This window comes from Scyliorhinus canicula, chromosome 2 (assembly GCF_902713615.1).
Source record: "Scyliorhinus canicula chromosome 2, sScyCan1.1, whole genome shotgun sequence".
Classification (NCBI taxonomy): domain Eukaryota; kingdom Metazoa; phylum Chordata; class Chondrichthyes; order Carcharhiniformes; family Scyliorhinidae; genus Scyliorhinus; species Scyliorhinus canicula.
This window is the reverse complement of record NC_052147.1, coordinates 49,119,088-49,147,017: the sequence shown is the minus strand read 5'-3', so window position 1 is coordinate 49,147,017 and position 27,930 is coordinate 49,119,088. Positions and strand designations below refer to the sequence as shown.

Genomic DNA, 27,930 nt, shown 5'->3' with positions numbered 1-27,930 from the left:
TCCTTTGATGGGATTCTGCACTGGTAATTTCATCACGGGTTCCTTCATGAATGTTAAGCATCTGTAAATAATTTGGCACAGTTCCAACTGCTTTGTTTACCAAAGTAAAGCCATTTTGGTTAGATTTACGGGTATAGATGTGCTTTAACACTCGCCGTGGATAGTTCCACTACTTCTCAATGAAAACAGCAAAAGCGTTTAGTTTTCATCTTATGAGACAGCAGGACTTATATTGTTCAGCATACATAATTAATCAAATTCATATTCCAAATCGTCCACTAATGAAATTAACCATGTTTCACCATCTCACTAATTCTCTGATGCTCAGCAACTTCTCCAAAACATCTTAAAGTAACTTTGAAACATTTCAAAATAAAATTGGGCCATGAAAGTTACTTTGAAAGTAATCAGGAAATCACAGAATTTAAAGTAATTGGAAGAGTCCTTATTGTTCAGGGTTGATAGGGACAAAGTATGAAATTTTGAACAAAATCATTCTGCTTTCTCATAGTAAATCTGTTCACCATTTCGGGTTTGTAAAATTATTTGTGCGCGTGTCATATTTGAAGAGACAGATTCTGCCAATTGCACATTTTTAGCTTTTAAACTGGAATTATAAACTAGAGCTGTGCATATTACAGAATCACATTACTCTCAAACATTCAAGATCAAAATACATCCAGCAGTTTAATAGAAATGGTTATATTACTTCAAGCCACACATCCACCCTAGCCTTTGTTTTGATGTTACCACTGCTGCCAGATCTCAAAACGATCCATCTGTCAGCAAAGACCAAGACTGATGTCAATGCTGACACCTATTTTTAATCTGGTACATTTTCCATAATATCTTGTTGTATATTCTCAGTTTTATAAAAAGGGATTAAACAAAAATATTTTTTTAAAACACAGAAAATCAAAAAGGGTTCATAAATATAATTTTTTTAAATCATAAATATAGCTATCAAAGCTTTTGCAGATTGATGAACAGTTGCAGCATTTAATTCCCTAAACAAGAATCATCCAAAAATGCTGTGCAATGAAAATAGAATTTGACAGCCTGTACCTGTTGGCCACAGTCCCTGATAATAATAATCTTTATTGTCACAAGTAGGCTTACATTAACACTGCAATGAAGTTACTGTGAAAAGCCCTTGTCGCCTCATTCCAGTGCGTGTTCAGGTGTACAGAGTGAGAATTCAGAATGTCCAATTCACCTAAGAGCACACGTTTCGGACTTGTGGGACGAAACCGGAGCACCCGGAGGAAACCCACTCAGACACAGGGAGAACGTGCAGATTCCGCACAGACAGTGACCCAAGCCTGGAATCGAACCTGGGACCCTGGAGCTGTGAAGCCACAGAGCTAACCACTGTGCTGCCGTACTGCCCCTTAAAAGTTTCCAATTAAGGGACAATTTAGTGTGGCCAATCCACCTACCCTGTACATCTTTTGGGTGGTGGGAGGGCGGCGGCATGAGACCCACATGGACACAGGGAGAGTGAGCAAACTTAGAATGTGCAAACTCCACATGGACAGTGACCCGGGTCTAGGATTGGACCCGGGTCCTCAATGCTAGGAGGCAGCATTGCTAACCACTTTGCCACCGTGCGGCCCATACACATTGATAATACATTGGGTGCTACTTGGTATAGAACCCTTATTTTTTATAAACAGTAGATTGTTTGACGTATTGTGAGGAAGGCCAGGGGACATTTGATTTATATACAGAGCTTCGAACTGCCAAAGTGGGTAATGTGCTGCACCAAAAACATGCACATAAATTTCCAATCAAATGTTACTCAGGATATATGAACAGAATAAGGGCTAATAAAATGGGTCATAAAGAAAGAAGTTGCTCAAAATAGGTTTTCTCTCCAAAGTGTAGTAATTGGCGCTTGAAGAAAGATCTATATTAAATAAACAAAATTAAAATTAGTATTTTGTTCCTTGTGAAGTATCTTTAAACAATGGCATGGACGTTTCTCAGAACTACTCCCACTACATCATTGCAAACAAGATTTCCACCACAATGGGAAGCAGAATGGTTAAAACTGTTGCTCCACAGAGCCAGGGACCCAGCTTGGGTCATTGTCTGTGCGGAGTCGGCGCGAGTTTCCTCCCACAAATTGCGAAAAACATGCTTGTTAGGTGAATTGGACAGGCGCAGGAGTTTGTACACAGCAAGCTGGGGGCTTAGTGTAAGGGCGTTCCAAGACTGAGGCAATCAAATAATTAAAAACATATCTGCTCAGACCCAGACAATTTAGCTACACAAAAGAGGCATAACTACGATAATGTGGAAACATAGACGGTAGGAGCCATGAAGTAACAAGGCGTTGGTGGGCAGGGCCAAAAAGAACAATACTTAAACAAGTTTAAAAAAAGATCCAGAGGAGGATTGAACGGTAGAATAAATAACACCTGCCTTCTGAAGGAAAAGCAAGAAAGACAAGATAAAAACCATCACAAATGGGGGGGGGGGGGGGGGGCAGAGATTATAGACTGAAGTTGTTGAACTCAACATCAAGCCCTGGAGGCTATACAGTGCCTAATTGAAAGATGGTGTATTGTTCCTCAAACTTGCACTGAGCTTCAATGAACATTGCAATAATCCAAGAAGAGACATCAGCCATGGAAAATTTAAATGGCAGGCCTCCGGAAGTTCAGAATCAAGCTTGAAGACTGAATGCAAGTGCTCCCCAAAGCAGTCACCCAATTGGTGTTTGGTCTCCGCAGTGTGAGCAGTGAATACAGCATGTTAAATTGAAAGAAGCACATGTAAAGCTGCTTCAGCTGGAAGGAAATTTTGGGTCCTGGGATGGTGAGGATCGAGGAGATAAAAATTAGACTAAAGGATAGGTCAATAGAGGTGTAGTGCCAGACACATAAGGGGATATTTCAGAATACACAAAATAACAGTTGTCAGGAGTAGTTAGTTTTAGTTTCAAATAAAAGACGGAGCTAAATTATTGATATTTTCTCATTCAGATGGTTCTATTGATAGAATATTCAGTGCACTGTCTGTAACCTAGGGCGAGGGGGGATTCTCTGTTGGAGACACAACCTCCAGTGAGCAGGAGGGCAGGACGGATAAGGGTTCAGAAGGTGGCTCAAGATGTTCGGAGTTCTCAGGACAGGGACAGAGCAGTGCCAAACCCCAATGGTCAGCAGAAGCCCTCATGAGAGGCGGAAATGACATTATACAGCACCAAGAGTGTACAGCCAGCAATTCAGTTACATGCAACTAAGTGAGACTCAGCACAGATGACTGGGGCTTTCCAAGAGCAACTTGCTACACAGATTGTGGCAGCATCTGTAGGGAGAGAAAAGAGCTAACGTTTCGAGTCCGATGACCCGGGGTCAAAGCTAACAGACAGAGAAAATGGGAAATATTTATACTGTGGAGTGAGAATGAAAGATGAGTCATCGCCACAGAAACCCAGGGAAACCAGGAGTTAATGGCCATAGAAACCACAAGGAAAGAGTGTTAATGGCAGTCCACAGAGAGAACAAAAGATGTGAAAGGCCAAACAGCAGAGAAACAAACATCAGAGTGTGAACTGTAGATGTGGGGGGAGGGGAAGGGGGATGCAAAGAGGAGAAATGGTAAGGAAAGGTGGAAAGATGGGGGGGGGGGGGCAGTGTTTAAATATATATTAAGAAAGACAAGAAAGAATGAAATGGTAAAAGACAATTAAAATGAAATGGGATGACCTTCCCTGAACTTCCCGTTGCTTGCCATTTTAACCAAAGTCCCTGCTTCCATGCCCACATGTCTGTCCTTGGCCTGCTGCAATGTTCCAGTGAAGCTCAACGCAAACTGAAGGAACAACATCTCATCTTCCGGTTAGGCACACCACAGCCTTCCGTTCTCAACATCGAATTCAACAATTTCAGATGATTAGCTCTACCCCACCTCCACCCATTTCATTTTAACTGTCTTTTACCATTTCTTCCTTTCTTAAAACATATTTAACCTCCCCTCCATCTTATCCACCACTTCCTTACCCCCTTCTCCCCTTTGCTTCCTCCTCCCCTCCCCCCACATCTACAGTTCACCCTCTGAAGTTAGTTTCCAAGGTGTTCATAGATTCAATGTCCAGAGGGCCAGCAATTACATCACCTTCACGCAGGATGCCTAAAGCCGGACCAAGAGAGCCCAAGGATTTGCCGCCATTGTTTGTTTCCCCAGCATGCAAGGAGCCATTGATTGCGAACACTTAGCCATCAGCTCTGCACGTTCATAAACAGAAAGGGATTCCACTCAATGTAGTTCACGTGCGATCACATGTGGTGGGTCATGTGGGTGTGGGCCATAACTGGGCGGAAGCCGCAGCGTATATATTCTTAAGATGTTTTAAGCTCCAGATATTTCCACAGGCCTAGATGCACTGGAGGGATGGTTTCTAGGTAATAAGAGCTATCCTCTCAAGGATTGTTCATGACACCGGTGAGGGTGCAAAATCTGATGAAGATACAACAAGCAACCTCAAGATGCAATTCCGCTGCCTGGACCATTCTGGTGGTACATCAACCTTCAGATAGCCACCAATAAGAACATAAGCGTGAGGGAAAGAAAGAGTTTTGTATTTATTCAGAAGCCTTAGAGGCATGCCAACATCGTAAAAAAGAAATGTCACCATGTGCCCAAATTCGTAACTAACGTGGATATTTACTAATGCATTTACAAGTGCTCCAGCGCAGTGTTCCCCCTTCGATTGTGCCTACACTGGAGCAATGCAGCTGAACTGTTGCCTCCTTTCCCCAGGATGACTTTGGCGAGTGTCCTTTGTGTGGCTGTGGCCTTAAGCAGTGGGTCACTCCAGGAGACATGCATGTCTTCAGTCAGTGCGGAAATGGTTGTGGCCTTGTGAATGATGAATGGAGGAGATGCTGCCCCTTTCAGAATTGTCTCGAGAGGAACTTCCAGATGGAGGCAGCTCAACCCCCATCATTAGGGCTGGTAGGTCCTTCCTACTGACCAGTGTTTCCGGGAGCTGGGTGGGCCGCAAAGCTCCTAGTTCCCCTGTCACCTGAGGTCTCTGCCCCAGAGCTCAGAGCCAGGGCAATGGTGTAGAGCACATCCCAATGATTGCATCTGCAATGCACTGATTATCCCCTCCATGACAGTCCACCAGTCTGTCTAGAGGATGCTTGGCACTCTGATGAGTGGTGAGTGTAGTGCTAATCGCCTGGATTGACACCTCCATAGTGCGGGCCAGTACATGCAACACCTCTGGTATACCTTCCAAAGCTTCTTAGACCTCGTGTTAAACACCCAGCATCTTCCATCTTACTGACGACTCCCAAGGCTTATCAGCCAACTCAGAATCGGTCTCTGAATCATTCCGGACACTCCAACGAGTGCCCTATGTAGCTGCACGTGCAAACGTGAAGTGCCCTCACCAGTGCATGCGTGATCCCTGCCTGACACACAGATCCCTGCCGAAATGCCAGAAAAATGCGATGGTGCTGAGTGCAGAGAGAGGATGTGACACTGCACCCTCTGAGGCACCCTCCTCAGAGGAGCAGAGAGGCTGTTGCACAGATTCTGCCGCAGCCTGCACGGGACAGGCCTCCTCTGATCACTTTGTCTGATACTTTGGCCATCTCCCCAGAACCAGGCCTCCCTCCAATCTCACCACGGTCGATACTCCGGGACGTATCGGGCTCCAGCAGTACTTGCTCCTCGTAAGGAGTCAGTATAGCCCCACCTGTACAGGCACAATCTCAGGCCTTGAGGGCTCACCCCTCCTGTAAAGATTTGACACAGAAATTCCATCAACAATCTCAAACTGTCACTTGTCATCTCCCAATCACATTTTTGGAACACTGCGCGCCTGATTGAAGGCTGTGCTCAGATGTTATAAAGTCATCCTGCCAACCACCTACCGGTTCACTTGATCATTGCTTGGAATGCAGTGTGGCATTGTCCAGGACAGCTACACCCTTGTGGAAACTGGCAACTTTGGATGAGCAGCTTATATTAAACACATTATATTTGCTTGTGAGACCTCATCACATTGGACCAATATTGCTCTTACTAATGCCATACTTGCCCTTGCCAACTTCATGAATTCACGGAATTCTTTTGTGGCACTTGGACCAGTTCCTCCTCTCTGTCCTCCTCAGTCAACCCCTCCCACACCTCATCCTCCCAACATCGAATTCGATCTATAAGTCTTCCCTCAGCTGCACAGAGATGGCACCAAGGGCAGCCTCACTGAAGCTGAGGGGCAGTTTTGCCCCAGCTGGGATGACACAGACATCTATTCATATAAATATTTAATTAAGGTACACTCCTACATAACTAAAAGTGGTAGACTTGCTGATTTATGAAAACTTTTGTCACCTCTGAAGTTTCAAATGGTTGGCAGGCTTTTTTTTTTAATTTAATGCTCCCAATTCATTTTTTTCCAATTAAGGGGAAATTTAGCATGGCCAATCCACCTACTCTGCACATCTTTTATTGCGGGGGCCACGCAAACACGGGGAGAATGTGCAAACTCCATAAGGACAGTGATCCAGAGCCGGGATCTAACCTGGGACATCGGCGCCGTGAGGCAGCAATGCTATCCACAGTGCCACAGTGCTGTCCTAGATGGTTTTGGCAGGCGAAAACACAAATTAAAATAGACTTACCTGGATAGGCTACAGCAATTAAAATGATTTACTATTATTACACAAGGGAGATAAGGGAGTTTAAATATTGTTTTTTCTTTTATTTTAATAAAGTTTGTTCTCTCAAATAGCCACGCCCTATTTCTTACATAATCTCTCCTGGAATCAAGCGATCTTTCCCCACCGTCATAAAACTTAAATACGTTATGTCTCTAGTTCAGTTTCTTAGCCACGGTTGAGAGCTGACCAGGTGTGTGTAACACTATGCACAGTTTAATCCCTTCAAGAATCACGTGATGGATCCTGTGCCTGTAGGCCCTTTAATTGGGGGGGGGGGGGGGGGGGATTGCTGGGATTATGGGGATATTAGAGGAATTAGGCCAGTTTTAGAGATACAAATTGAATGTTGGTTAGAGTGAAGTCTTTGCGATCCAGGCGAGGAGTCAGGAGAAGAGATTGGGTGAGATGACGTTCAAGGTGGTGGGAGGGACTTTGGATATTTGGGTATCCAGGTGGTGCGGGAGTGAGAGCAGTTGCGTAAACTGAATTTGGGTCGGTTGGTAGAACAGATGGAGGGACTCTCGGAGGTGGGATGAGTTCAGTTTGTCATTGGCAGGGCGGATTCAGACAGTTAAAAGGATTGTCCTCTCCAGGTTTTTGTTCATTTTCCATCGCCTCCCAATTTTTATTCCCAAGGCATTCAACTAAAAAGCTAAAATACCGAGATCTCAGGATTTCTGGGAGGAGGGGGGGGGGGGGGGGGGGGGGGGGGGGGGCACTGACTCTCCCAATTTCATTAATTACTACTGGGCGGCGAATATAGCGATGGTCAGGGTGTGGGTAGTGAGGGAGGGGTCGGTGTGGGAGCGGGTGGACGTGGCATCATGCAAGGACATGGGTTTGGGGGCATTGTTAATGACACCCCTACCGTTCTCACCTGCTTGGTACTTCACAAGCCCAGTAGAAGTGGCAGCCCTGAAGGTGTGGGGACAGTGGAGGCAGCATATGGGGTTAGAGGGGGGATTGTTGTGGGAACTGATATGTGATATCCACTGGTTCTCTCGGGGGGGGGGGGGGGGGGGGGGGGGCGCGCCTGCCGCCCCCGATAAGGTGGTGTGGAGAACAGGAGTAGGAGAGGAGAAGGTCTCAGATCTAAAAGGAGCTGATGGGAGTGGGAGCGAGCCCCAATAGAGGAGGTGAAGAGAAAGTGGGAAGAAAGCTTTTTTTTTAAAAATGTAGCTTGTCACAAGTAGGCTTCAATGAAGTTACTGTGAAAAGCCCCTAGTCGCCACATTCCGGGTGGGAAGTTGGAGGACGGACTATGGGAGGAGGCCCTGAGGAGTTAACGCATCCTCATTGTGCGCCAGGCTCAGCCTGATACAGATTAAGATGGTCCACAGGGCACACATGACTGTGGCTCAGATGAGCAGGTTCAGGATCGGTTTGGGCACTGTGCTGGGGGTCCTGCGAACCATGTCCATATGTTTTGGGCGTGTCCGAGATGGATGGGTTTCTGGCAGGGGTTTGCTGATGGCACGTCAGAGGTTTTACAAGTGAGGGTGGTGCCGAGTCCAAAGGTGGCGATCTTTGGGGTGTCAGAAGACCCGAGAGCCCAGGGGGTGAGAGAGGCCGATTCCTGGCCTTTGCCTCCCTGGTGGCCCGGAGACGATGTTACTAGGATGGAGGGACTCGGAACCCCTCAAGTCAGGCGTATGGGTTAGCGACATGGCGGGGTTTCTTGAAAAAGTTAAATTTGCCTTGAGGTGTTCGTTGCAGGGGTTTGCTTGGAGGTGGCAGATGTTCATTGCAAAAGGCTAGTATGGCGACACAGCAAGTAATTAGGAAAGCTAATAGAATGTTATTTTCATTGCAAGGGGAATGGAATACAAAAGTAGGGAGGTTATACAGGGTATTGGTGAGACCGCATTTGGAGTAGTGCAGTATTGGTCTCCTTCTTTAAGGAACAATGTTAAGTGTTGGACCTCAGGGAAGGTTTATGAGGCGAATACCTTGAATGGGTGGGTTGCCTTATGAGGAAAGGTTGGACAAATTAGGCTTGTATCCACAGGAGTGTATGGGGCAACTTGACTAAAATGTAGAAGATCCTCAGGGGTCTTGACGAGGGTGGTATCTAGAACTAGGGGGGTGACGGTTTAAAAATAAGGGGCCATCCATTTAAGACAGATGAGAAGACATTTTTACCGAGGGTCATGAATCTTTGGAACTCTTTCCCAAAAGGTGGTGGAAGCAGGGTCTAGGAATACTTTTGAGGCAGAGCTAGATATTCATGATAAACAAGGGGGTGAAAGGTTATCGGAGTGATGTAGGAATGTGGAGTTGAGATTGCAATTAGATCAGCCTTGATTTTATTGAATGGTGGAGCAGGCGTGTGGGGCTGAGTGGCCTCCTTCTGCTTCTAATTTGAATGTATGCATGCCCTTTCTTATGCAGAAATAGTACAGGGTATAATGTCTGTGTGTAAAACTTACCTGAGAGCCAGTCAAGATGATGGGCTTTCCTTGGTTCTCACACATAAATGAAAGGGCTGAAGCTGTATAAGCCATCGTATCTGTGCCATGAAGGATCACAAAACCACTGTACTGTTGATAGTTATTCTGTGGGAAAGAATAAAATAAAAGAACAAGTAAAGAAAAAGCTTGGAGGGCAGTAGGTTTATCGGAATAGTTTCCTGTCTACTCAAGGAACGTAACAGAAGCAGTCTGGTTTGTTCAGAATACAACCAATAAATATAAAATTTTACTCTGCAATTAATAAATCCCATTTTTATCTTTCATGCTGTACATCAGGCACCTCAAGCTGATTGTGTCAATGCTCGTTTAACAGCATTAAGATGTCATAATTGATTTGACCATTTGAGCACTTGGGTACCGGGTACGGTCTACATCTTTGGCCCCAAAATCTTAAATTTACAATTGTTTTGCAAGTTAAAGCCTTCACAAATCCCATCCCTTCCCACTTCATTAAACTGTGCAAAGGAAAGATGGAACCTTAACACTTGGGAGACACACAGAATGTGCAATGTAAACCTAGGACCTGCCATGCATCTGGGGCCTGGTCTCATTTCCAATTCTCTTAGTGAACTCTTGCCAGAGTTCCAATGGGAGTTCAATAGAAAGGTCGCTGATATTCAGAGGTATTGATGATGTCTGTTTTTATATCATCTCGAAATTGTTCGAAAATGTAAAAAAGACCAAATAAAACTATGTATATTCAGTAAAAGCATTACAAAGTGAACATAATGCTGAACTTAACGTATCAGATCAATAAAACAGCTTTGTCTGCGACATTATTACACGGAGATCTTGTATACATGAGATTAGTTCAATCGGAGTGAGACCTGTACAGTGTCTTGCATTAATTTTTGTTTTGATGATTAATGACCACACATTGTATTTTTCTTTATCTTAATAATTCAAAACCATTGTTTACTACAGTTTGTTAATGTGATGTTAAAGATGGAACAGAATATGCAAGGTACAAAAATAAAACTGCAGTATTTGAATTTCAACAGCATTAATGATCTTATGATCCAGCGTGGCCCCAAATTACTGGCTTCCTGTTGGCTGTAAAGACTGTTGTGTCGTTTGAGACGGATTATCTTTGCATTGCAACATACTTTTGGGGCCGTTAAAAGTCTCGGTCCAGGACACATGCTCCTCTTTTAGTCATGGGATCCACATAACCTCAAGAGTGGTATGTTGGAATAGAACTTTCAGAATTGTTTGGATTAAATTTGGATTTGATTTATTGTCATGTGTACCGAGGTACAGTGAAGAGTATCTACGCACAGTCCTTTCAGATCATTCCATACATGAAAAAAAAACATAGGACATACATAAATACACAATGTAAATACATAAACATAGGCATCGGGTGAATCATACAGGAGTGCAGTAGAGAAGGTGTGTGAAGAGATCAGATCAGTCCACGAGAGGGTCGTTTAAGAGTCTGGTAACAGTGGGGAAGAAGCTGTTTTTGAACCTGTTAGTGCGTGCTTTTGTATCACCTTCCTGATGGAAGAGGTTGGAAGAGAGAATAACCTGGTGGGAAGGGTCTTTGATTACGCTGCCTGCTTTCCCCAGGCAGCAGGAGGTTTAGACAGAGTCAATGGATGGGAGGTGGTTTTGCATGTGGACTGGGCTGTGTTCACGCCTCTCTGTAATTTCTTACTGTCTTGAGAACACTATCCACTATCATGCTTCAACATGTCTCCAAATGTCTTCTGCGAGTGTGTATAACTGGAAGATGAAGAGCCCCCCCCCTCCCCCTTTCAGGACTTTTGACAAGAGTTCAACTCGGGCAGAAACTGATGGACCCAGTTTCCTCCCCACGTTCCTGTCAAACAGCAGGAGATCTGCCTGAAATACAGTCCCCCAAACCAGAAATTTCAGGCTTTTGTTATTTCGCTTACTTGGCTACTTTGCTTATCTGCAAAATCCTCTAACCAAATTTACTTGACCCAAGCTAAGTCTCAGCTTACCTCTATATCAACTGCAATCTTAGCCCAGTCATCGGTGTTCATGTTACACGAGTCCAGCAAAGGTGAATACTCAATTACTGAGTATACAATCCTTTTATTTGACCTGCAATGACTGCAAACAGAATGAAAAGCAAGGTTTACATTTCGAACATGTTTAAACCTACCTAACTGTAATAAGTCATTAACTAAACTTTGTGTCTGTCACATGCAACATCTAATTTTTGACGGTACGCATGTAATTCTGGTGTGCACCCCCTTACCAAAACATCATAAAATATAACCAGCTAAAAAGAATTGTAACTAAGCAGCCGTTATTAAATATTTGACTGTATTAGTAGTATTTAATGTACTATCTTAATTCTGTTGGCATGCTATTGTGGAATATGTTAATCCCTTAAAACAATCAAAAAAGTAGTCACACTGTAAATGCAAGCACTTCACTGTGTATAGAGTTATTGACAGGATCAACAATCCCCTTGTTCAAGGCCCAGTGTATTTCTTTTTGATATATCAACCAAAACAAATCAACCACTGGTCACATCACCTCAATTTCCACCTCATTTTCAAGCACCTGGCATTCAATGAGTTTGCTGAGGCGGAAGATTATATCATTATGAAGGTTACTATTATGTCCCTTTCAAGGCAACTAGCCCTGGTGACATTGAAAGGCAGCTTTAATGCGCGAATAATTCATTCTCAATGTAATTAGAAAAGTATAGGTGTGGAAGATATCCAATAAATCAGAAAGTATTTTTTGCCATGCATCTTGCATCAGTAAAATGAGTTGTGGCTATGCTTAAATGAGGAACAAATGACACATTTGGTTTTGAGGAATGTTGGCGGAGGAAAATTATTGAGCAAAAGAATTTCCTGTTTTACTTTAAATGGTGATATGGATACAATATTTCATTCAAAGGACCCAACTCCAAATGCAGTCCTCTCTTATTGAAGTTCAGTCTGGATTCAAGTCTTGGTGTAGAGTTTGAACACAGCACCTTCTGATTAGGAAACAATGAGTGGAATGAACCAATCCAGGCTGAGTATATCGGTATCACTGCAGAAAATTAGTCAGATCTCGGTAGAACTCCATTTCAAGATTATTTTGTCGGCAATCTGGATTTTTTTATCCATGCATTTCTAAAGTTTAGTTCAGCTCTGGAGTTTGATAGCAAACAGTAAAGAATAATTACTTACGGGAGAACCAAAGTATTTTCTGGCGAATCACAAAAATCATAAAGCTTGGTTTCTTGAGCATAATCTTCATCATGCAGACCTGGCATTTTCCGAAGGGCTTTTACAAGAGCATTTGCTTGTGGCGCAAGTACTAAAAAAAGGAAACAAAGCAAATGCACAGCTGGTCAAACTTGCTTCCTTTGCCAAGCAATTATCTTTGGCAGCATTAGTTTTGGAACTTCCACGTTTGAGATTTTTCTATGAAATACAAACAAGAGTTTAATGAATTGCTAATGAGGAACATATAATTTTCAAGCAGCGTTCAACTCAAATAGTCTTAAAATCCAGAAAGCAAAATTTATTTAAAGGGCATATTGGCAGGCGAGGACCACATCTGCCCTTTATTAAGTCCAAGGTGGTAAGATTTGCGGCCATAACAGCCCCCAAGACAACAGAGGCCCTTAAATGGGCAATTAATCTGACTTAATGGACTCCTGCCGCACGATCAAGCGACCTGGTGTTGGGAAGGTGTGGCGTGTAAGAACCACCACCTTGTCCTTTCTTCTAACCTTCCCTGCCCCATACTAGGCGGTAATCTCCCTCATGTGACACTGATCCTGCCCTCACTCAGCTGCGGCCTGGGTTCCTCGCTTATCCTAATGCTTTGCTGGGTGCACTGGTGGCAGCTACTACCACCACTCCCACTGTGGCGTCGATAGCGACATAAACACAAACTAGGAACAGGAGTATGCCATCTGGCCCCTTGAACCTAGAGTCTTTTGTTAAGATCATGGCTGATCTGATTGTGACTTCAACTCTATACCGTGTGTTTCCCTTGTTAATTAAGAACCTAACTCAATCTTAAAAACATTCAATGATCCTACGTTAACAGCTACCGGGGGCGGGCGGGCGGGCGGGGGGGGGGGGGGGGGGGTAAAATGCCTTCTCATCTCAGTCTTAAATGGGTGACCCCTTATTTTTAAACTGTGTTCCCTAGTTCATGTTTCTCCCACAAGGGAAAACTCTGAAGTGCAACGGATATAAACCCAACCTGTCCAATCTTTCTTCACAAGATAACCCCTTCACCCCAGCAATCAGTTGAGTGTACCTTCCCTGAACTGCTTCTAACATTTTCCCCCTGACAGATGTTAAGCTAACTGGTCTGTGTAGGTTCCTGCTTTCTTTATTTCAAAATTTAGAGTTCCCAATTAATTTTTTCCAATTAAGGGGCAATTTAGTGTGGACAATCCATCTACCTTGCACATATTTTGGGTTGTGGGGGCGAAACACATGCAAAAACTAGGGAACACAGTTTAAAAATAAGGGGTCACCCATTTAAGACTGAGATGAGAAGGCATTTTACCCGGGAGTGCAAACTCCACGGACAATGACCCAGAGCCGGATCGAACCTGGGACCTCGGCACCGTGAGACAGCAATGCTAACCACTGCGCCGCCGTGCTGCCCCAATGATATCCTTTTAAGTAAGGAGACCAAAATATGTACACAGTACTCCAGAAGTGATCTCACCAACTGTACAGAGACTTTTAAATTCCATTCCCCTTGCAATTAAATTATTTTCCGTCAAAATCTCTTGGCAGTACCTGCATACTAACCTGTTTCGATACACGTTTCTGGACACCCAGACTCTTCTGCCCCACAGAGTCTTGCACTCTCCCTATTTAAGTGATATCCTGCTTTTATATCCTTCCTGCCAAAGTGGATGTGTTCACATTTTTCCACATTACATACCACCTGCCAAATTTTTACCCACTCATCTAACCTATCTATATCCCTTTGCAGACTCTGAGGGAGATCAACCGGTCGCATTGAACCCAAAAAGGAGCACGGGGCAACACAGCCAGTGATGCCGGGAGGTCCCACTTCCGGGATCTACCTGGCTTGGGGGTGGGGGGTGGGGGGGGGGGTCTTCCAGGGGATCAGTGGCCCCAGGTGCTTGCTGATCAAGTTTATTACCGGAAAATTGGTTCATAGAAAATCTCAGTACATTTTATATTCCAGTATTGCAACTAGCAGCAATGAAGTTTGATGATTATCTGTTATGCCTTCTGCAATTCCAAATCAATAAAATTTGGTCAAGAGTATCTGCAGGATATTTTCACTCCATAACCAAATTGTATGCATAAAAAAGGATTTGATGTAGCAATTGAGCACAACTGACATTTTATCCGATCATACCAGACATTGGGGACGCGATTCTCCCAGACAGGGAGAAATTGTAAGGCTGGCGTCAAAACCGGGCGGGTTTGACGCCAGCCTCCCCCTCCCCGACCGGGAACCGATTCTGGTCCCCGGTCGGGGCTAGTATGCCGCGGCCGTGAACTCCGGCATCGCGGGCATAACGAATTTCGTTAAGCCCGCTTCCCAGAGCTTGCGCCGGCTGACGCGTCACATGACGTCAGCCGCGCATGCGCGGATGACGTCATCGCGCATTTGCGCGAAACCCACGCATGCGCGGGCCGGGATGCCCCTCAGCCGCCCCGCGAAGTGATACAGCGGGGCGGCGGAAGGACAAAGAGTGCGCGGGAATCGGACCCGCTGCCCGCGATCGGTGCCCATCGATCACGGGCCCATGGCGCCCTTGGCACAGCCGTGGTACTGCCGTGCCAATCGGTGCCATGGTTGCCAAGATCGGGACTTTACGGCCATTTTTACGAACGGCCAGACCAGGTGTGTTTGCCGTTTGTAAAAACGGCCGTAAAGGGCTTGGAATTCGGCCCATCGGCCAGCTGAGAATCGCTGCTGGCCGTAAAAAAACGGCGGCAGCGATTCGTGTCGGGAGTTGGGCGTGGGGAGAATAGCGGGAGGGCGTCGGACTAGCGTGGCCGTAAAAATTTACGACCCCCGCTATTCTCCGCACCGTCGTGAGTGCGGAGAATTGCGCCCTATATTTTTTATGATTACTTAGTTATAGATAATAAGGAGAGAAGGATTTTATAACAAACTATTCATTCCCGAGATAAATGTTACCTTTAATTTCCCAGTGAGGGAAAAACTTTTAAAATAAGGTACATCTCCAGTGAGTCACAAGACTGCTGACAGCTTCATATTATTGTAGTGCCCTTAATACCATACTTGTGCATGGTTAGCACAACCATGAGATACGGTGCACTGTGTGTTGCTAGTTAGAAAAGGGATTTTCTTGGCATGGAATTGGATCGTGCAGATTCTGGTTTGCGTAAATATTGTCATATTTGCCTGTATTAAAATAAAGTTGATCATTCATTAGAAAACCCTGCTTGAATATCCAGATGTTGAATATTGACTTGTCATATATTTGTCAAACTTCCACATAGCTTGATATATTTTGCAACCTTAAAAATTACAAGAGGTCTTCTGTTCCAAGGTATATTTTGAACAGAAACATCAGGAGAGCAAGTTACGAAAAATGCTTCTCATCACCTCCTCAGTCCTTCCCGACTCAGCTTCTTACGTTCAGCAATTTTTGAGCTTTGACTCAATGATAACACTCATACCTTCACATCAAGTCTCAAACTCCTAGCTCAGAACTTGGGCAGGTCATTTATTCGGATACTTCAGTACATACAGATTTAGTGCTGCTCTGATGGCGGACTGAAGCCTCGTCCAACTATCAGGTAGATGTAAAAGATCCCACAGCATTATTGCAAAAGCAAGCAAACTCGTCACCTGGCTAACATTTAACCCAGCAATGTCACTGACAGTTGATTAAATACTTATTTCTTTCCTTTTTGTTTGCGCGGCCTTGTTGTGTGCAAATTAACTTCCATTTTGTAAGGAAAGACAGCAAAGACTACATTTAGATGTAAATCATTAACTGCAAAGTGCTTCGGAAATCAGAGTATAACAGGTGCAATATAAACACAAGGTCATTCTTTTTATTGACAAGTTACTTTCAATCCAAATAATACCATAAGCTCTTGCTTTCCTTAAGAATTTCATACCTCGGGCTTCCGGAGGCGACCATGAGGGAGTAGGTCGCACGTTTGGTGGTTCCCGCTCTGGCTAGACATTTGGACCTCCCCCCCCCCCCCCGACTTTGTTTGCACTTTTAAGTGCTGGATTTGAAGAAACAGTGAACAAGTGTTCGGTGTATATATTGGTTTATGGAACAGAGAGCCTGAAGAGATCGAAATGGAAGAAACAAAATGTCAGGGTCGAGCTGGATGTTGGCTGCAGCAGCGGACAAGATGGCCGGTGTCCAGACCCCTGGGGCTTCGACCCAACCATCAATGGAGCAGCTGATGCAGGTCATCCGGGAAGGCTTCGGCAGACAGAAACGGGAATGTCTGGACCCGATTAAGGAAACGGTGGAGAGGATGGAGCGGAGGCTAGATGCCCAGGACAGGGCGATCCAGAACCTGGAGAAGGCGCTAGCTGAACAGGAGGAACACCAGACAGTGGTGGAGATGGGGATGGGGATGCTGAGGGACCGACAAAAACGGCTGCTGGAACAGGGAGAGGATTTGGAGAACAGGTCCCGTAGGCAGAACCTAAGGATTGTTGGCCTCCCGGAGGGGGCTGATCCCAGGGAGTTTGTGGCGAACATGTTCCAGAAGCTGCTGGGAGATGGGGCTTTCCCCCGACCGTTGGAGGTGGATCGGGCGTACAGAGCGCTGGCGAGGAAGCCGCGGCAGGGAGACCCCCCGGTGGTCAGGTTCTATAGGTACCTGGATAAGGAGCGTATTCTCCAATAGGCAAAACGTACGCGGAGCTGTAAGTGGGACAACAGCATTTTACGGGTGTACCAAGATCTAAGCGTGGAGGTGGCCAAGAGGAGGGCAGGCTTTAATCAAGTCAAGTCGATCCTGTTCAAGAAGCAGGTTAAGTTAGGTCTGTTGTATCCGGCGCGACTTTGGGTTACGCATGAGGACCAACATCACTACATTGAGTCGCCCGAGGACGCTATGGAGTTTGCCAGGAACAAAGGACTGGTGCCAACTTGAGAACATTCTGCTCTAAGTTTCAGAAACTGTTTTTCCTGTTCGTTTCAAATGCTGTTTGCACGGATTTATTCGTTTGTTTGTTTTCGTTCTTGGCTTTTCTCTTCGATAATTGTGTTTTGTTTAAGAAGGGGAAAGTAGTTAAAAAATTATTCGATTTCGGTGGGTTTTCTGTGTTGCGAGGGGGATGCTGGTGGGGATTTTTGACTTTGTATTATTTTAAGTGGTATTACTTTGATCTGTATTATGGTGAGAGTTTGGCTTTGTTTTTCTTTATACTGACTTTGGGTGGCGTCTGTTTCTTAAAGGGAGGCGGCCGTCGGGGCTGGGTTGATGAGGGCGATGGTTTTGAGAGGCGGGGGAGGGCAGGAGGCAACAATAGGTGGGAGATATGCTGGCGCAAGAGACGAGGGCCACTAGGCTAGCTGGGTGAGCTAGTCTGCGGGAGCGCAGTTGGGTTGTGTGTATACAATCAGATTAGGGATGGGGTTAGGTTACAGAGTGTTGTTGCTAGTGGGGTGGGAGGGGGGTGGGAGGGGGAGGGATTGCTTTGCTGACGAGGGAGGGATTTGATTTTAGAGTGGAGAAGAGGTCGGGGATGGGTGCTGCCAGGAGGTGGGGCTACAGAGGCGTGGGTCAAGGGCTGGGGGCGGGCCCAGGAAAGGGGATGGCTGACCAGCAAGGGGGTGGGGCGCCAACTAGACTGGTTACGTGGAACATTAGAGGGCTAAATGGGCCGGTGAACAGGGTTAAAGTGTTCGCGCATCTTAGGGCTTTAAAGGCGGACGTGATAATGTTGCAGGAGACACACCTGAAGGTAGCGGACCAGATTAGATCGAGGAAGAGCTAGGTCAGTCAGGTATTCCACTCAGGGCTAGATGCTAAGACCAGGGGAGTGACAATTCTGGTGAACAAGCGGGTGTAGTTTGAGGTGGGGAATATTGTTTCGGACGGGGGAGGTCGCTACGTTATGGTTAGCGGTAGGCTGGAAGGGAGGAAGGTGGTCTTGGTCAACATATATGCGCCAAACTGGGATGATGCGGATTTCATAAAGAGGGTGCCGGGGAAGGTACCAGACCTGGATTCCCACAAGCTGGTTATGGGAGGGGATTTCAACACCGTTATGGATCCAGGCCTGGACCGGTCGTGCTCAAAAACGGGCAGAGTGTCAGCAATGGGAAAAGAGCTGAGGGATTTCATGGAGCAGATGGAGGGGGGGGAGGAGGATAAGATCCGTGGAGGTTTGGTAGGCCGACAAGGAAGGAGTTTCCTTCTTCTCGCACGTTCATAGGGTCTACTCCCAGATCATTTTTTTTAATACTGAGTAGGGATCTACTGACACGGGTGGTGAATGCACAGTATTTGGCAATCACCATTTCCGACCATGCCCCACATTGGGTTGAGCTTTAGGTGAGTGAAGAGAGCTTCCAGCGCCCGCAGTGGAGGCTGGATGTGGGACTGCTGGCGGATGAAGGGGTGTGCGAGGGGGTGAGGAAGTGGAAACAAAACTACCTGCAGGTCAATGATACGGGGGAAGTCTCAGCAGCGGTGGTGTGGGAGGTGCTCAAGGCAGTGGCGAGAGGGGAGCTGATTTCAATCCGGGCTCACGGGGACAAGACGGACAGGGCAGAAAGGGACTGACTGTTAGCGGAGATTCTGCAGATCGACAGGAAGTATGCAGGGACCCCGATGCGGAGCTCTTGAGGGAACGGAGGAGGCTGCAGGCAGAGTTTGGGGTGGTGTCCACGGGCAAGGCAGTAGAGCAGCTCAGAAAGACGAGGGGTGCGATATATGAGCATGGACAGAAAGCCAGCAGGATGCTGGCTCAGCAGCTCAGAAAGAGGGAGGCAGCTAGGGCAATAGGTAAAGTGGTGGATGGAGGATGGTAACTTGGTTGGGGATGTGGCGGGTGTGAACAGGGCTTTCAAGGACTTTTATAGCAGACTCCATAGCTCGGAGCCCCCCCGCGGGGCCGGAGGGGTTGAGACACTTCTTAGACGGCCTGACATTCCCAAAAGTGGGCAGGGAGCTAGTAGAAGGGCTGGGCGCCCCGATCAGAGTTCAGGAGATATTAGAGGGCTTAAAGGCCATGCAGTCAGATGAGGCCCCGGGGCCAGGTGGGTACCCGGTAGAATTTTATAAAAAGTTCTCTGGGATATTGGGGCCGCTGCTGGTCAAGGTTTTTAATGAGGCAAAAGACAGAGGGGTGCTTCCCCAGACGATGTTGCAGGCTATCATCGCCTTGATTTTAAAATGGGACAAGAACCTGGAGTCGTGTGGATCTTGTAGGCCGATCTCCCTTCTTAATGTGGATGCCAAACTGCTGGCAAAGCTTTTGGCCACTAGGATTGAGGATTATGTGCCGAGTGTTAATGGGGAGGACCAAACAGGGTTCGTTAAAGGTAGGCAATAGATGGTGAATGTAAGAAGATTGCTCCATGTGATCATGATGCCCCCGGAGGGAAAGGAGGTGGAGGTAGTGGTGGCTATGGACAAGGAGAAGGCATTTGACCGGGTCGAGTGGGACTAGTTAAGGGAGGTTCAGGGACGGTTTGGATTTAGAGTGGGTTTCATCGACTGGGTCAGGCTGTTATATCAGGCCCCAGAGGCGAGTGTGAGGACAAACAGGACAACTTCCAACTATTTCAGACTGCACCGTGGGACGAGACAGGGGTTCCCCCCTCTCCCCACTGCTGTTTGCGCTAGCTATTGAGCCGCTGGCAATTGCTCCGAGGGCTTCAGAGGTTTGGAAGGGGCTGGTTCCGGGGGAACCCCAGTGGCGGGGATGGACGGAATCATGGCGACCCTGGGGGAATTCGACTGGTTTTCAGGATATAAATTGAATATGACAAAAAGTGAAATGTTTGTAGTCCAGGAGAGGGGCCAAGGGGACCGGCTGAGGGAGCTGCCATTCCGGCAAGTTGAGGACAGTTTCAGGTACCTGGGAATACAAGTGGCGCGGGAATGGGGTTGACTACACAAGCTGAACCTGTCCCAGCTGGTAGATCAAATGCGAGGGGAGTTCCGGAGGTGGGATGCGCTCCCACTGTCATTAGCTGGGAGAGTTCAGACAGTTTAAAATGACAGTCCTCCCAAGGGTCTTATTCGCATTCCAGTGTCTCCCCATTTTCATTCCACGTTCCTTTTTTTAAGAGGATAAGCAAGATCATTTTGGGCTTTGTATGGGCGGGCAAGTCCCCGCGAGTAAAGAGGGTGACGCTCAAGCGGAACCCGGGGGGGGCCTTGCACTGCCCAATTTCAGCAACTATTATTGGACGGCTAATATAGCCATGATAAGGAAGTGGTGGTGGTTGGGGCGGGGGGGTCGACTTGGGAGCGGATGGAGGCAGCCTCATGTAGGGGCACCAGTCTAGGGACGTTGGTGACGGAGCCTCTGCCGTTCCCGCCAGCGCACTTCTCCATCAATCCTGTAGTGGTGGCGGCCCTTCGGATCTGGGGACAGTGGAGGAGGCATGTGGGAGCAACGGGAGCATCGGTCTGGTCCCCAATATGTGATAACCATCGGTTTACTCCGAGGAGGTTGGACGGGGTGTATCGGGTATGGCGGAGGGCGGGGATTGAGCGAATGGGAGATTTGTTCTTGGAAGGGAGCTTCCCTGGCTTGAGGGCGCTGGAGGACAAGTTTGGGTTAACGAGGGGGAATGAATTCCGGTATATTCAGGTGCGGGACTTTTTGCACAGGCAGGTGCCGTCTTTTCCACTCTTGCCACTAAGGGGGATCCAAAATAGGGTAGTGTCGAGGAGGATTTGGGGGGGGGAGAAGAGAGAGAGAAGTGTCAAGGAGCTCATGGGGCGGAGGAGACCCAGACTGAGGAACTGAGGCATAAATAGGAGGAGGAGTTGGGACGGGAGATTGGGGAGGGCCTGTGGGAGGACGCGCTGAGCAGGGTTAATGGGACTGCAACATGTGCCAGGCTCAGCCTGATTCAGCTTAAGGTCGTCCACCGGGCCCACGTGACAGTGTCCAGGATGAGCAGATTCTTCAGTGTAGAGGACAGGTGTGTAAAGTGTCTGGGAGGACTGACAGACCATGTCCACATGTTTTGGGTGTGTCCAAATCTTAGGAGATACTGGCAGGGGTTCGAGGACGTCATGTCTAGAGTATTGAACACGAGGGTGGCAATGGGTCTGGAAGTGGCGATTTCTGGGGTTTCAGAGGCCCCGGAAGTCCGGGGGGAGAAAGAGGCCGACGTTTTGGCCTTTGGTTCCCTGGTAGCCCGGAGACAGATACTTCTCGCTTGGAAGGAGTCAAAGCCTCCGAAGTCGGAAGCCTGCCTGTCAGACATGGCGAGTTTCCTGGGCTTGGAGAAAATCAAGTTTGCCTTGAGAGGGTCGTTGTTAGGGTTCGCCCGGAGGTGGCAACCATTCATTGACTTCTTCACGGAGAATTAATCGTCAGCGGGGGGGGGGTGGGTGTAGTATAGGGGGTCAATTAGGCAGATCTGGGTAGGACGAGTTAGGGCATTGGAATGCGTACTTTGTTTATTGTACAGTCCTTTTATTTTCACTTTCTAGAATTTTACTGTTTACAATGCCACAAAATACCTCATTAAAATTGTTTATCAAAAAAAAATTTCATACCTCAAATGTTATTGCGTCTTTGAAACATGCAGACAATGTAACTACTATGTAGACTTGGTCTACTATGGTGACTAAGTTTACAAAAAAGTAAGCATATTAATTGTATAAGGTATATTGATTTGTAATCCTTCTTTAGGCTAGCACATTTCTTATTCTTCAAAACCTAAGAGCATCTTATCTAGAATTAATGTCTCACTAATTTTAGATGGCCATTTGATAATTCTCCACCTTTTCAACTAATTTATTTTCTGAAGTTCTTAAGCACAACTACCAGAACCTGCTATTTCCTTGAAAATTTTAGGATGCACCTCATCTGGCACAGACATACTCAAAAGGCAAATAGAGGGCCAAAATCGTCCTGCTGGCAAATTTACAAAGTTCTCAACTCAAGTAGAAAGTGGGAAGGCATTGGCCAAAACCTTCATCACCTTGATTTAACCAATATCGTCCTTTGACCAAACTTGTCAGCTGTCTCACAGTAATATCTTAAACATATCATATTTTGTTTTACAATCCTCCTGTTAATGTAATGTCTTACTAGATTAAAGCTGCTATACAATTAGTTGCTGGTTAGGGGTGGCACGGTCGTCCAGTGGTTAGCATTGCTGTCTCATGGCGCTGAAGACCCGGGTTCGACCCCGGCCCCCTGTCTGTGCGGAGTTCCTTCCCGTGTCTGCATGGGTCTCACCCCCACAACCCAAAGATGTGCAGGGTAGGTGGATTGGCCACACTAAATTGCCCCTTAATTGGAAAAAAAAAGAATTGGGCAAATTTAAAAAAATAATTAGTTGCTGGAGAAGAAGGTCAAGAACCCGGTTAATAACAACAGGAGGATTTTTTGAAATGCAGCACATGGTTAGGGTCTGGAATACATTATCATAGAGAGTGTGATGAGGGCAAACTCAAGCATGACTTTCAAACAAGGGAATTGGATAAGAACCTGAAGATGCTTTATCCATTTGTCTATGTAATAATAATAATCTTTATTGTCAGAAGTAGGCTTACATTAACACTGCAATGAAGTTACTGTGAAAAGCCCTAGTCACCACAGTCCGGCACCTGTTCGAGTACATAGAGGGAGAATTCAGAATGTTCAGTTCACCTAACAGCACGTATTTAGGGACTTGTGGGAGAAAACCGGAGCACCCGGAGGAAATCCACGCAGACGCGGGGAGAATGTGCAGACTCCCACAGACAGTGACCCAGGCGCTGTGAAGCCACAGTGCTAACCATTGCGCTACCATGCCATTGTGTTTTATAAGATGTGATTTTTAAACCAAAAGTTCTGGAAGATTAATTTATTCAAGAATTGTGAACATGTCTCAAAATTTTCTGATATTGCTACAATGCCTCTTCCCTTGTCCCCATGATAGTATAATTGGTTCTTGTTGTAGCTTTAAAAAGATTTAGGTTCAGCAGATGTTCTTTCCTGTCATCTAATATTGGATGTGGATAAGAGGTGGCCTTGGACAAACCTCTGAACTGGCATTCAAGCAATTTTTAGATCAGAGTCACTAATGCTCTGTGGTAACCTGACAGGGCCTAGTTTTGAGCCCGATTAAATTGAACATTTTAAATTCAAGAATTGGCACTTTAAAATCAAACTGCAGTCAATCCTCAGGCAGGCTGGTGGAAATTCAGACTTGACCAAAGTCAAATATACAAACTCAGACAGGCTGCCTGGGCATGTCTGGACCTACCGGCTCAATTGCCCATCAAGAGATCATCGCACCCTATTGATATGCACCGGTCTATTGCCCAGAGCCTCGATTGAGCCAGACACTCGGGCACCCAGAGTTTCTGCTTTTACCTTTTTTGGGAACCGGTTATGTGCGGACCACAGGAAAGGGAAGAAAGGAAAGGAAAAGGAGGGAAAGGAAAGGAGGGTGCTGCCAGCCAGACTCACCTTCGTGAAACCAGACCAGAGGGACCCAAGAATCGGACCCACCCTTTAACTGAATCATCTTTGCTCGCGGGCAGTATAAACGAATCCTGGGTGTTTCTAGCACAGGGGTGGGCAAACTACGGCCCGCCAAAGGTATTTCTGCGGCCCACCAAGTCATTTAAAAAAAAATAATAATAATTTTTTTTTTTAAAACATTTTTTATTTAAAAAAAAAAATTTTTTTTAAGGTTAATGGGGGGGGGCTGTTGGGTTACTTACTGATATAGGGTGGATACATTGACTTGAGTAGGGTGATCATTGCTCGGCACAACGTTGAGGGCCGAAGGGCCTGTTCTGTGGTGTACTGTTCTATGTTCTATATGAGGCGCCCAGAATCATAACCGGGTGAAGTAATTATTTTACTTAATATACTATGCGGCCCTTTGTGAATTGTGAATTTCTGAATGTGGCCCTTGCACGGAAAAGTTTGCCCACCCCTGTTCTAGCATATATATGTTGGGTTAATTGTGTGTCTAATAAAGATTGTTGATTCAAATTTGTGTTTGCCATTTGTTCTCCTCAGTATTAAAGACAGAGGTAAAACCTTAAGTAAACTGGTCAAAAGTTATCGGAATTGGACCGATCCAGCAACCCCATACCAAACCCATTCTGCCTTGGTTCACTGTTCGAACTCTTTACCTCTAGAGCTGTTGGTTCTGGATTTACCAACATGAGTTAGGAGCAGGTGGTCGGTCATTGGGTCAAAATCCTGAAACTTTGAAACTCCCTACCTCAGAGCAAAGTAGGTGTATATGCACCTCAGGGACTCATGATTCAAGAAAGCAGCTTACCACGGAGGGCAACTAGGAAAGGGCAATAAATGCTGGCCCAGTCAGTTACGCCCACATCCCAGAAATTAATTTAGAAAAAATATTTATGCCACTCGACCCCTGAAGCCTGCTCCATTATTCAAGATCATGACTGATCGGATTGTAACTTCAACCCCACATTCCTGCCCAGCTCCAATAACCTTTCACCCCCTTGTTAATCAAGAATCTATCGAGCTCTGCCTTCAAAACCTTCAAAGACTCTGCTTCCACCACTTTTTGAGGAAGAGAATTCCAAAGACTCACGATCCTCAGAGAAATACTTTTTCCTCATCTTTTTCTTAAACAAGCGACCTGTTATTTTTGAAGTGACCCTCTAGTTCTCACAAGAGGAAACACATCCTCTCCACATCCACCCTGTTATGTTCCCTCAGGATCTTAAAGGTTTTCGATCAAGTCACCTTTTAACTCTTCTAAACACCTGTGGATATAATCCTAACCTGTCCAACTTTTCCTCCCAAGACACCCTGTCCATTCCTGGTATTGGTCAAGTAAACATTCTCTGAACTGCTTCCAACACATTTGCATCTTTATTTTGTGGCACTAATAAAAGGTTATTATAAATAAGGAAACCAATACTGTACAGCAGTCATTTTAAAACTCAGGGTCGCAACCAGTGCACGGGTGGGTCGCAGGCGGGTATCGGCCGAGGGGCCATCGCTCACAGCCCTCCCAATCACGGGAGGAAATGCCCAACGGCCACAACCAGGGCCGCGATCTGCTTTTAGAATGCTGGCCTTCCCGCACATGCATGCCCCCTCTTGACCTCAGGGCACTGATCCAGGAGCAGATTCTTTTTAAAGAAATCGATGGAAGTCCTCCCTGTAGCCATCTGGGATGGCCACTTCCAGAGTACAAAATGGATGTTTGCAAAGACTATAGGGAAACATGGACAATGCTAAGAAAGCAGGCAGGCACAGAGCCTGGATGCGTATTGAGAAGGCAACTCCCAGACGAGACTGAAACTGTAGGTCAATTAGCATATTGATGGCCCATCTCCGGGAACAAAGGAATGACACTCAAGTAACCGATAGTATTGCAGACATCCCGGCGCCAGAAAGACACAAACAAAGCAAGGCCATCGGCCACCAAAGGCACGCCCAGCCATCAGGGCACCCACCCCTTTATTGGTCGAGATTGATACCAGTGGTCAATATGCGGTCCAATTAATTGGGGCCAAGTTCAAGGCCCGCCCAAAAGCGTGCGAAGCCCCTTTCAGGTAGAAGAAGAAGCCCCCCCCCCCCCCGAGAGTGAATCGCTCTCTTGGACTCCGCTCTCGAAGCAGAGCAATCCGTCCACCAGCTGCACCAGAAGCAAGTAAGTCCAAGGTCAACACTTGCCATCAGACGGACCACCTTAGCTGTTCTCTTGTTACCTCCTCAAACCCAACAGCCTGAGATCCGAACAACAGCCATTGTTCCTCTGACTGAGTGGGCACCTGAAGTTAAGTATAGGCCTTAGCGTTTGAGATAGTTTAGTTTATGGTATTTTGTGCATGAGTAGATATTACAGTGTGTGTAAATAAATAGTATTGACTTTGCATTGTATTAACTGGTGCATTGGTTCTTTGATCAGTATTCGGGTTTGAACCTTGTGGCGGTATCAAAAGATACCTGGCGACTCTAGAGCAAACATAATCAGGATTAAGGAAGGCGACCATACTGACCGTCATATTTAGAACCAGATAAACAGAGCAACGTCTCTCCAGAAACTACGGCAGGTCACGTGCCCTGGACACACATCACATGGTCTATGTGCGAGAGAGATTCCTCCATTTTGTAGCTGCCAGCAGTGCTGGTGTAAGCTCCAGGGCCTCTGGTGAACAACCCAATAAGAAGCTGAAATCGGAACAAAGCACTATAAAGAGAATTTCTTGAGGTATGGGTTTATTGATTGTACAAATACAATTCAGGATACGAAGCTCATGTGTGCAGGGAAGTACTGGCAAATAAAACCCTCAAACCTTTAATGGTATTTGAAGACTATAGCATGGTAATTTTGCGGACAAACCTCTTCCATTTTTTTTCAACAGATGCAGTGGGAATTTAAAATCATCAGTTGAAGTCCTTAGCAGAAATGTAACAAATAACAATACAGCACAGGAACAGGTGCATCGGCCATCCAAGCCTGTACCGGTCATGATACCATGATAACAATGAGTGACAAAGGTGAGATCTTGAGGACCAAGCAGGCTTATCTATCACATTAAAGGCAAGCAAAAATGACGAGTCTTGAAGGTTGGCCGGCGTGGGTCGCAAGGTAGGCCAGTTGGTAAAAATGAGTCAGCCCCTTCATCCAAGTCATTTATATAAATTGCAAAAGGTTGAGGCCCCAGAACGGATACCTGTAGCACACCATGCGGCACGGCGGCACAGTGGTTAGCACTGCTGCCTCACAGCTCCAGAGAGCTGGGTTCAATTCCGGCCTCAGGTGGAGTTTGCATTTTCTCCCAGTGACTGCGTCGGTTTCCTCCGGATGTTCCGGTTTCCTCCCACAGTCCAAAGATGTGCCGGTTAGGCCATGATAAACTGCCCCTTAGTGTCCAAAAGGTTAGATGGGGTTACTAGATTACAGAGTTAGGGTGGAGGCGTGGGCTTAAGTAGCGGTGCTCTTTCCAAGGGCTGGTGCAAACTCGATGGGCCGAATGGCCTCCTTCCCACTGTAGGGATTCTATGGTCCCTTGTTGCCAACCAGAAAAAGACCATCTTCAGTCCCATTCTGAAATCTTGAGCACCCCAGAATCTTGGTTGACTCTTCAATATGGTACACAGTGAGTGCTGCCGTGTTAGAGCTCTCGGCTTTTGTGAGATGTGAAACTGAGGCTCCACATATTCTAAGGTACATTACAGACTCCACAGCACTGTTTGAAGAACAGCAGGGAAATGCACCCCAGTATCCTGACCAATATTTATCTTCCAATAAAAACAGGACATAAACAGTTAAGAGAAATTCTGATTTGTCATGATGATAGTGACTAATACCACTTGCATTCTTCCTGTCCAGTTCTTTCCTGTTGTGTGTGTATTTTGTTGTGTAGAGCCCAACATTTGCCTCAAAAGTACAGCTTTGCTGTTTGTAAGTACAACTCCACTGTTCATTTTTAGCTCACTTTGATTGTTTGCGACTTTGGCCCACATCTCCACTGTTAGTCCATCTGTGCAAATTGCTTTCAGCACGGTAGCACAAGTGGTTAGCACTGTAGCTTCACAGCACCAGGGTCCCAGGTTCGATTCCCTGCTGGGTCACTGTCTGTGCGGAGTCTGCACGTTCTCCCCGTGTCTGCGTGGATTTCCTCCGGGTGCACGGGTTTCCTCCCACA

At 46.2% G+C, this 27,930-nt stretch overlaps 1 protein-coding gene across 2 annotated transcripts in view; it reads right to left on the bottom strand.

Moving 5' to 3' along the window:
- Positions 1 to 27,930, bottom strand: part of aspg (asparaginase homolog (S. cerevisiae)) — a 124,108-nt gene that overhangs the window by 86,400 nt on the left and 9,778 nt on the right. For both annotated transcript variants that reach the window (XM_038777863.1, XM_038777870.1), the window contains exons 2-4: positions 12,319 to 12,448; positions 11,125 to 11,236; positions 9,113 to 9,238 (exon numbers count right to left, since the gene is read on the bottom strand). In XM_038777863.1, the coding sequence (XP_038633791.1) occupies positions 9,113 to 9,238; positions 11,125 to 11,236; positions 12,319 to 12,448 (368 nt within the window). The remainder of the gene's footprint in view (positions 1 to 9,112; positions 9,239 to 11,124; positions 11,237 to 12,318; positions 12,449 to 27,930) is intronic.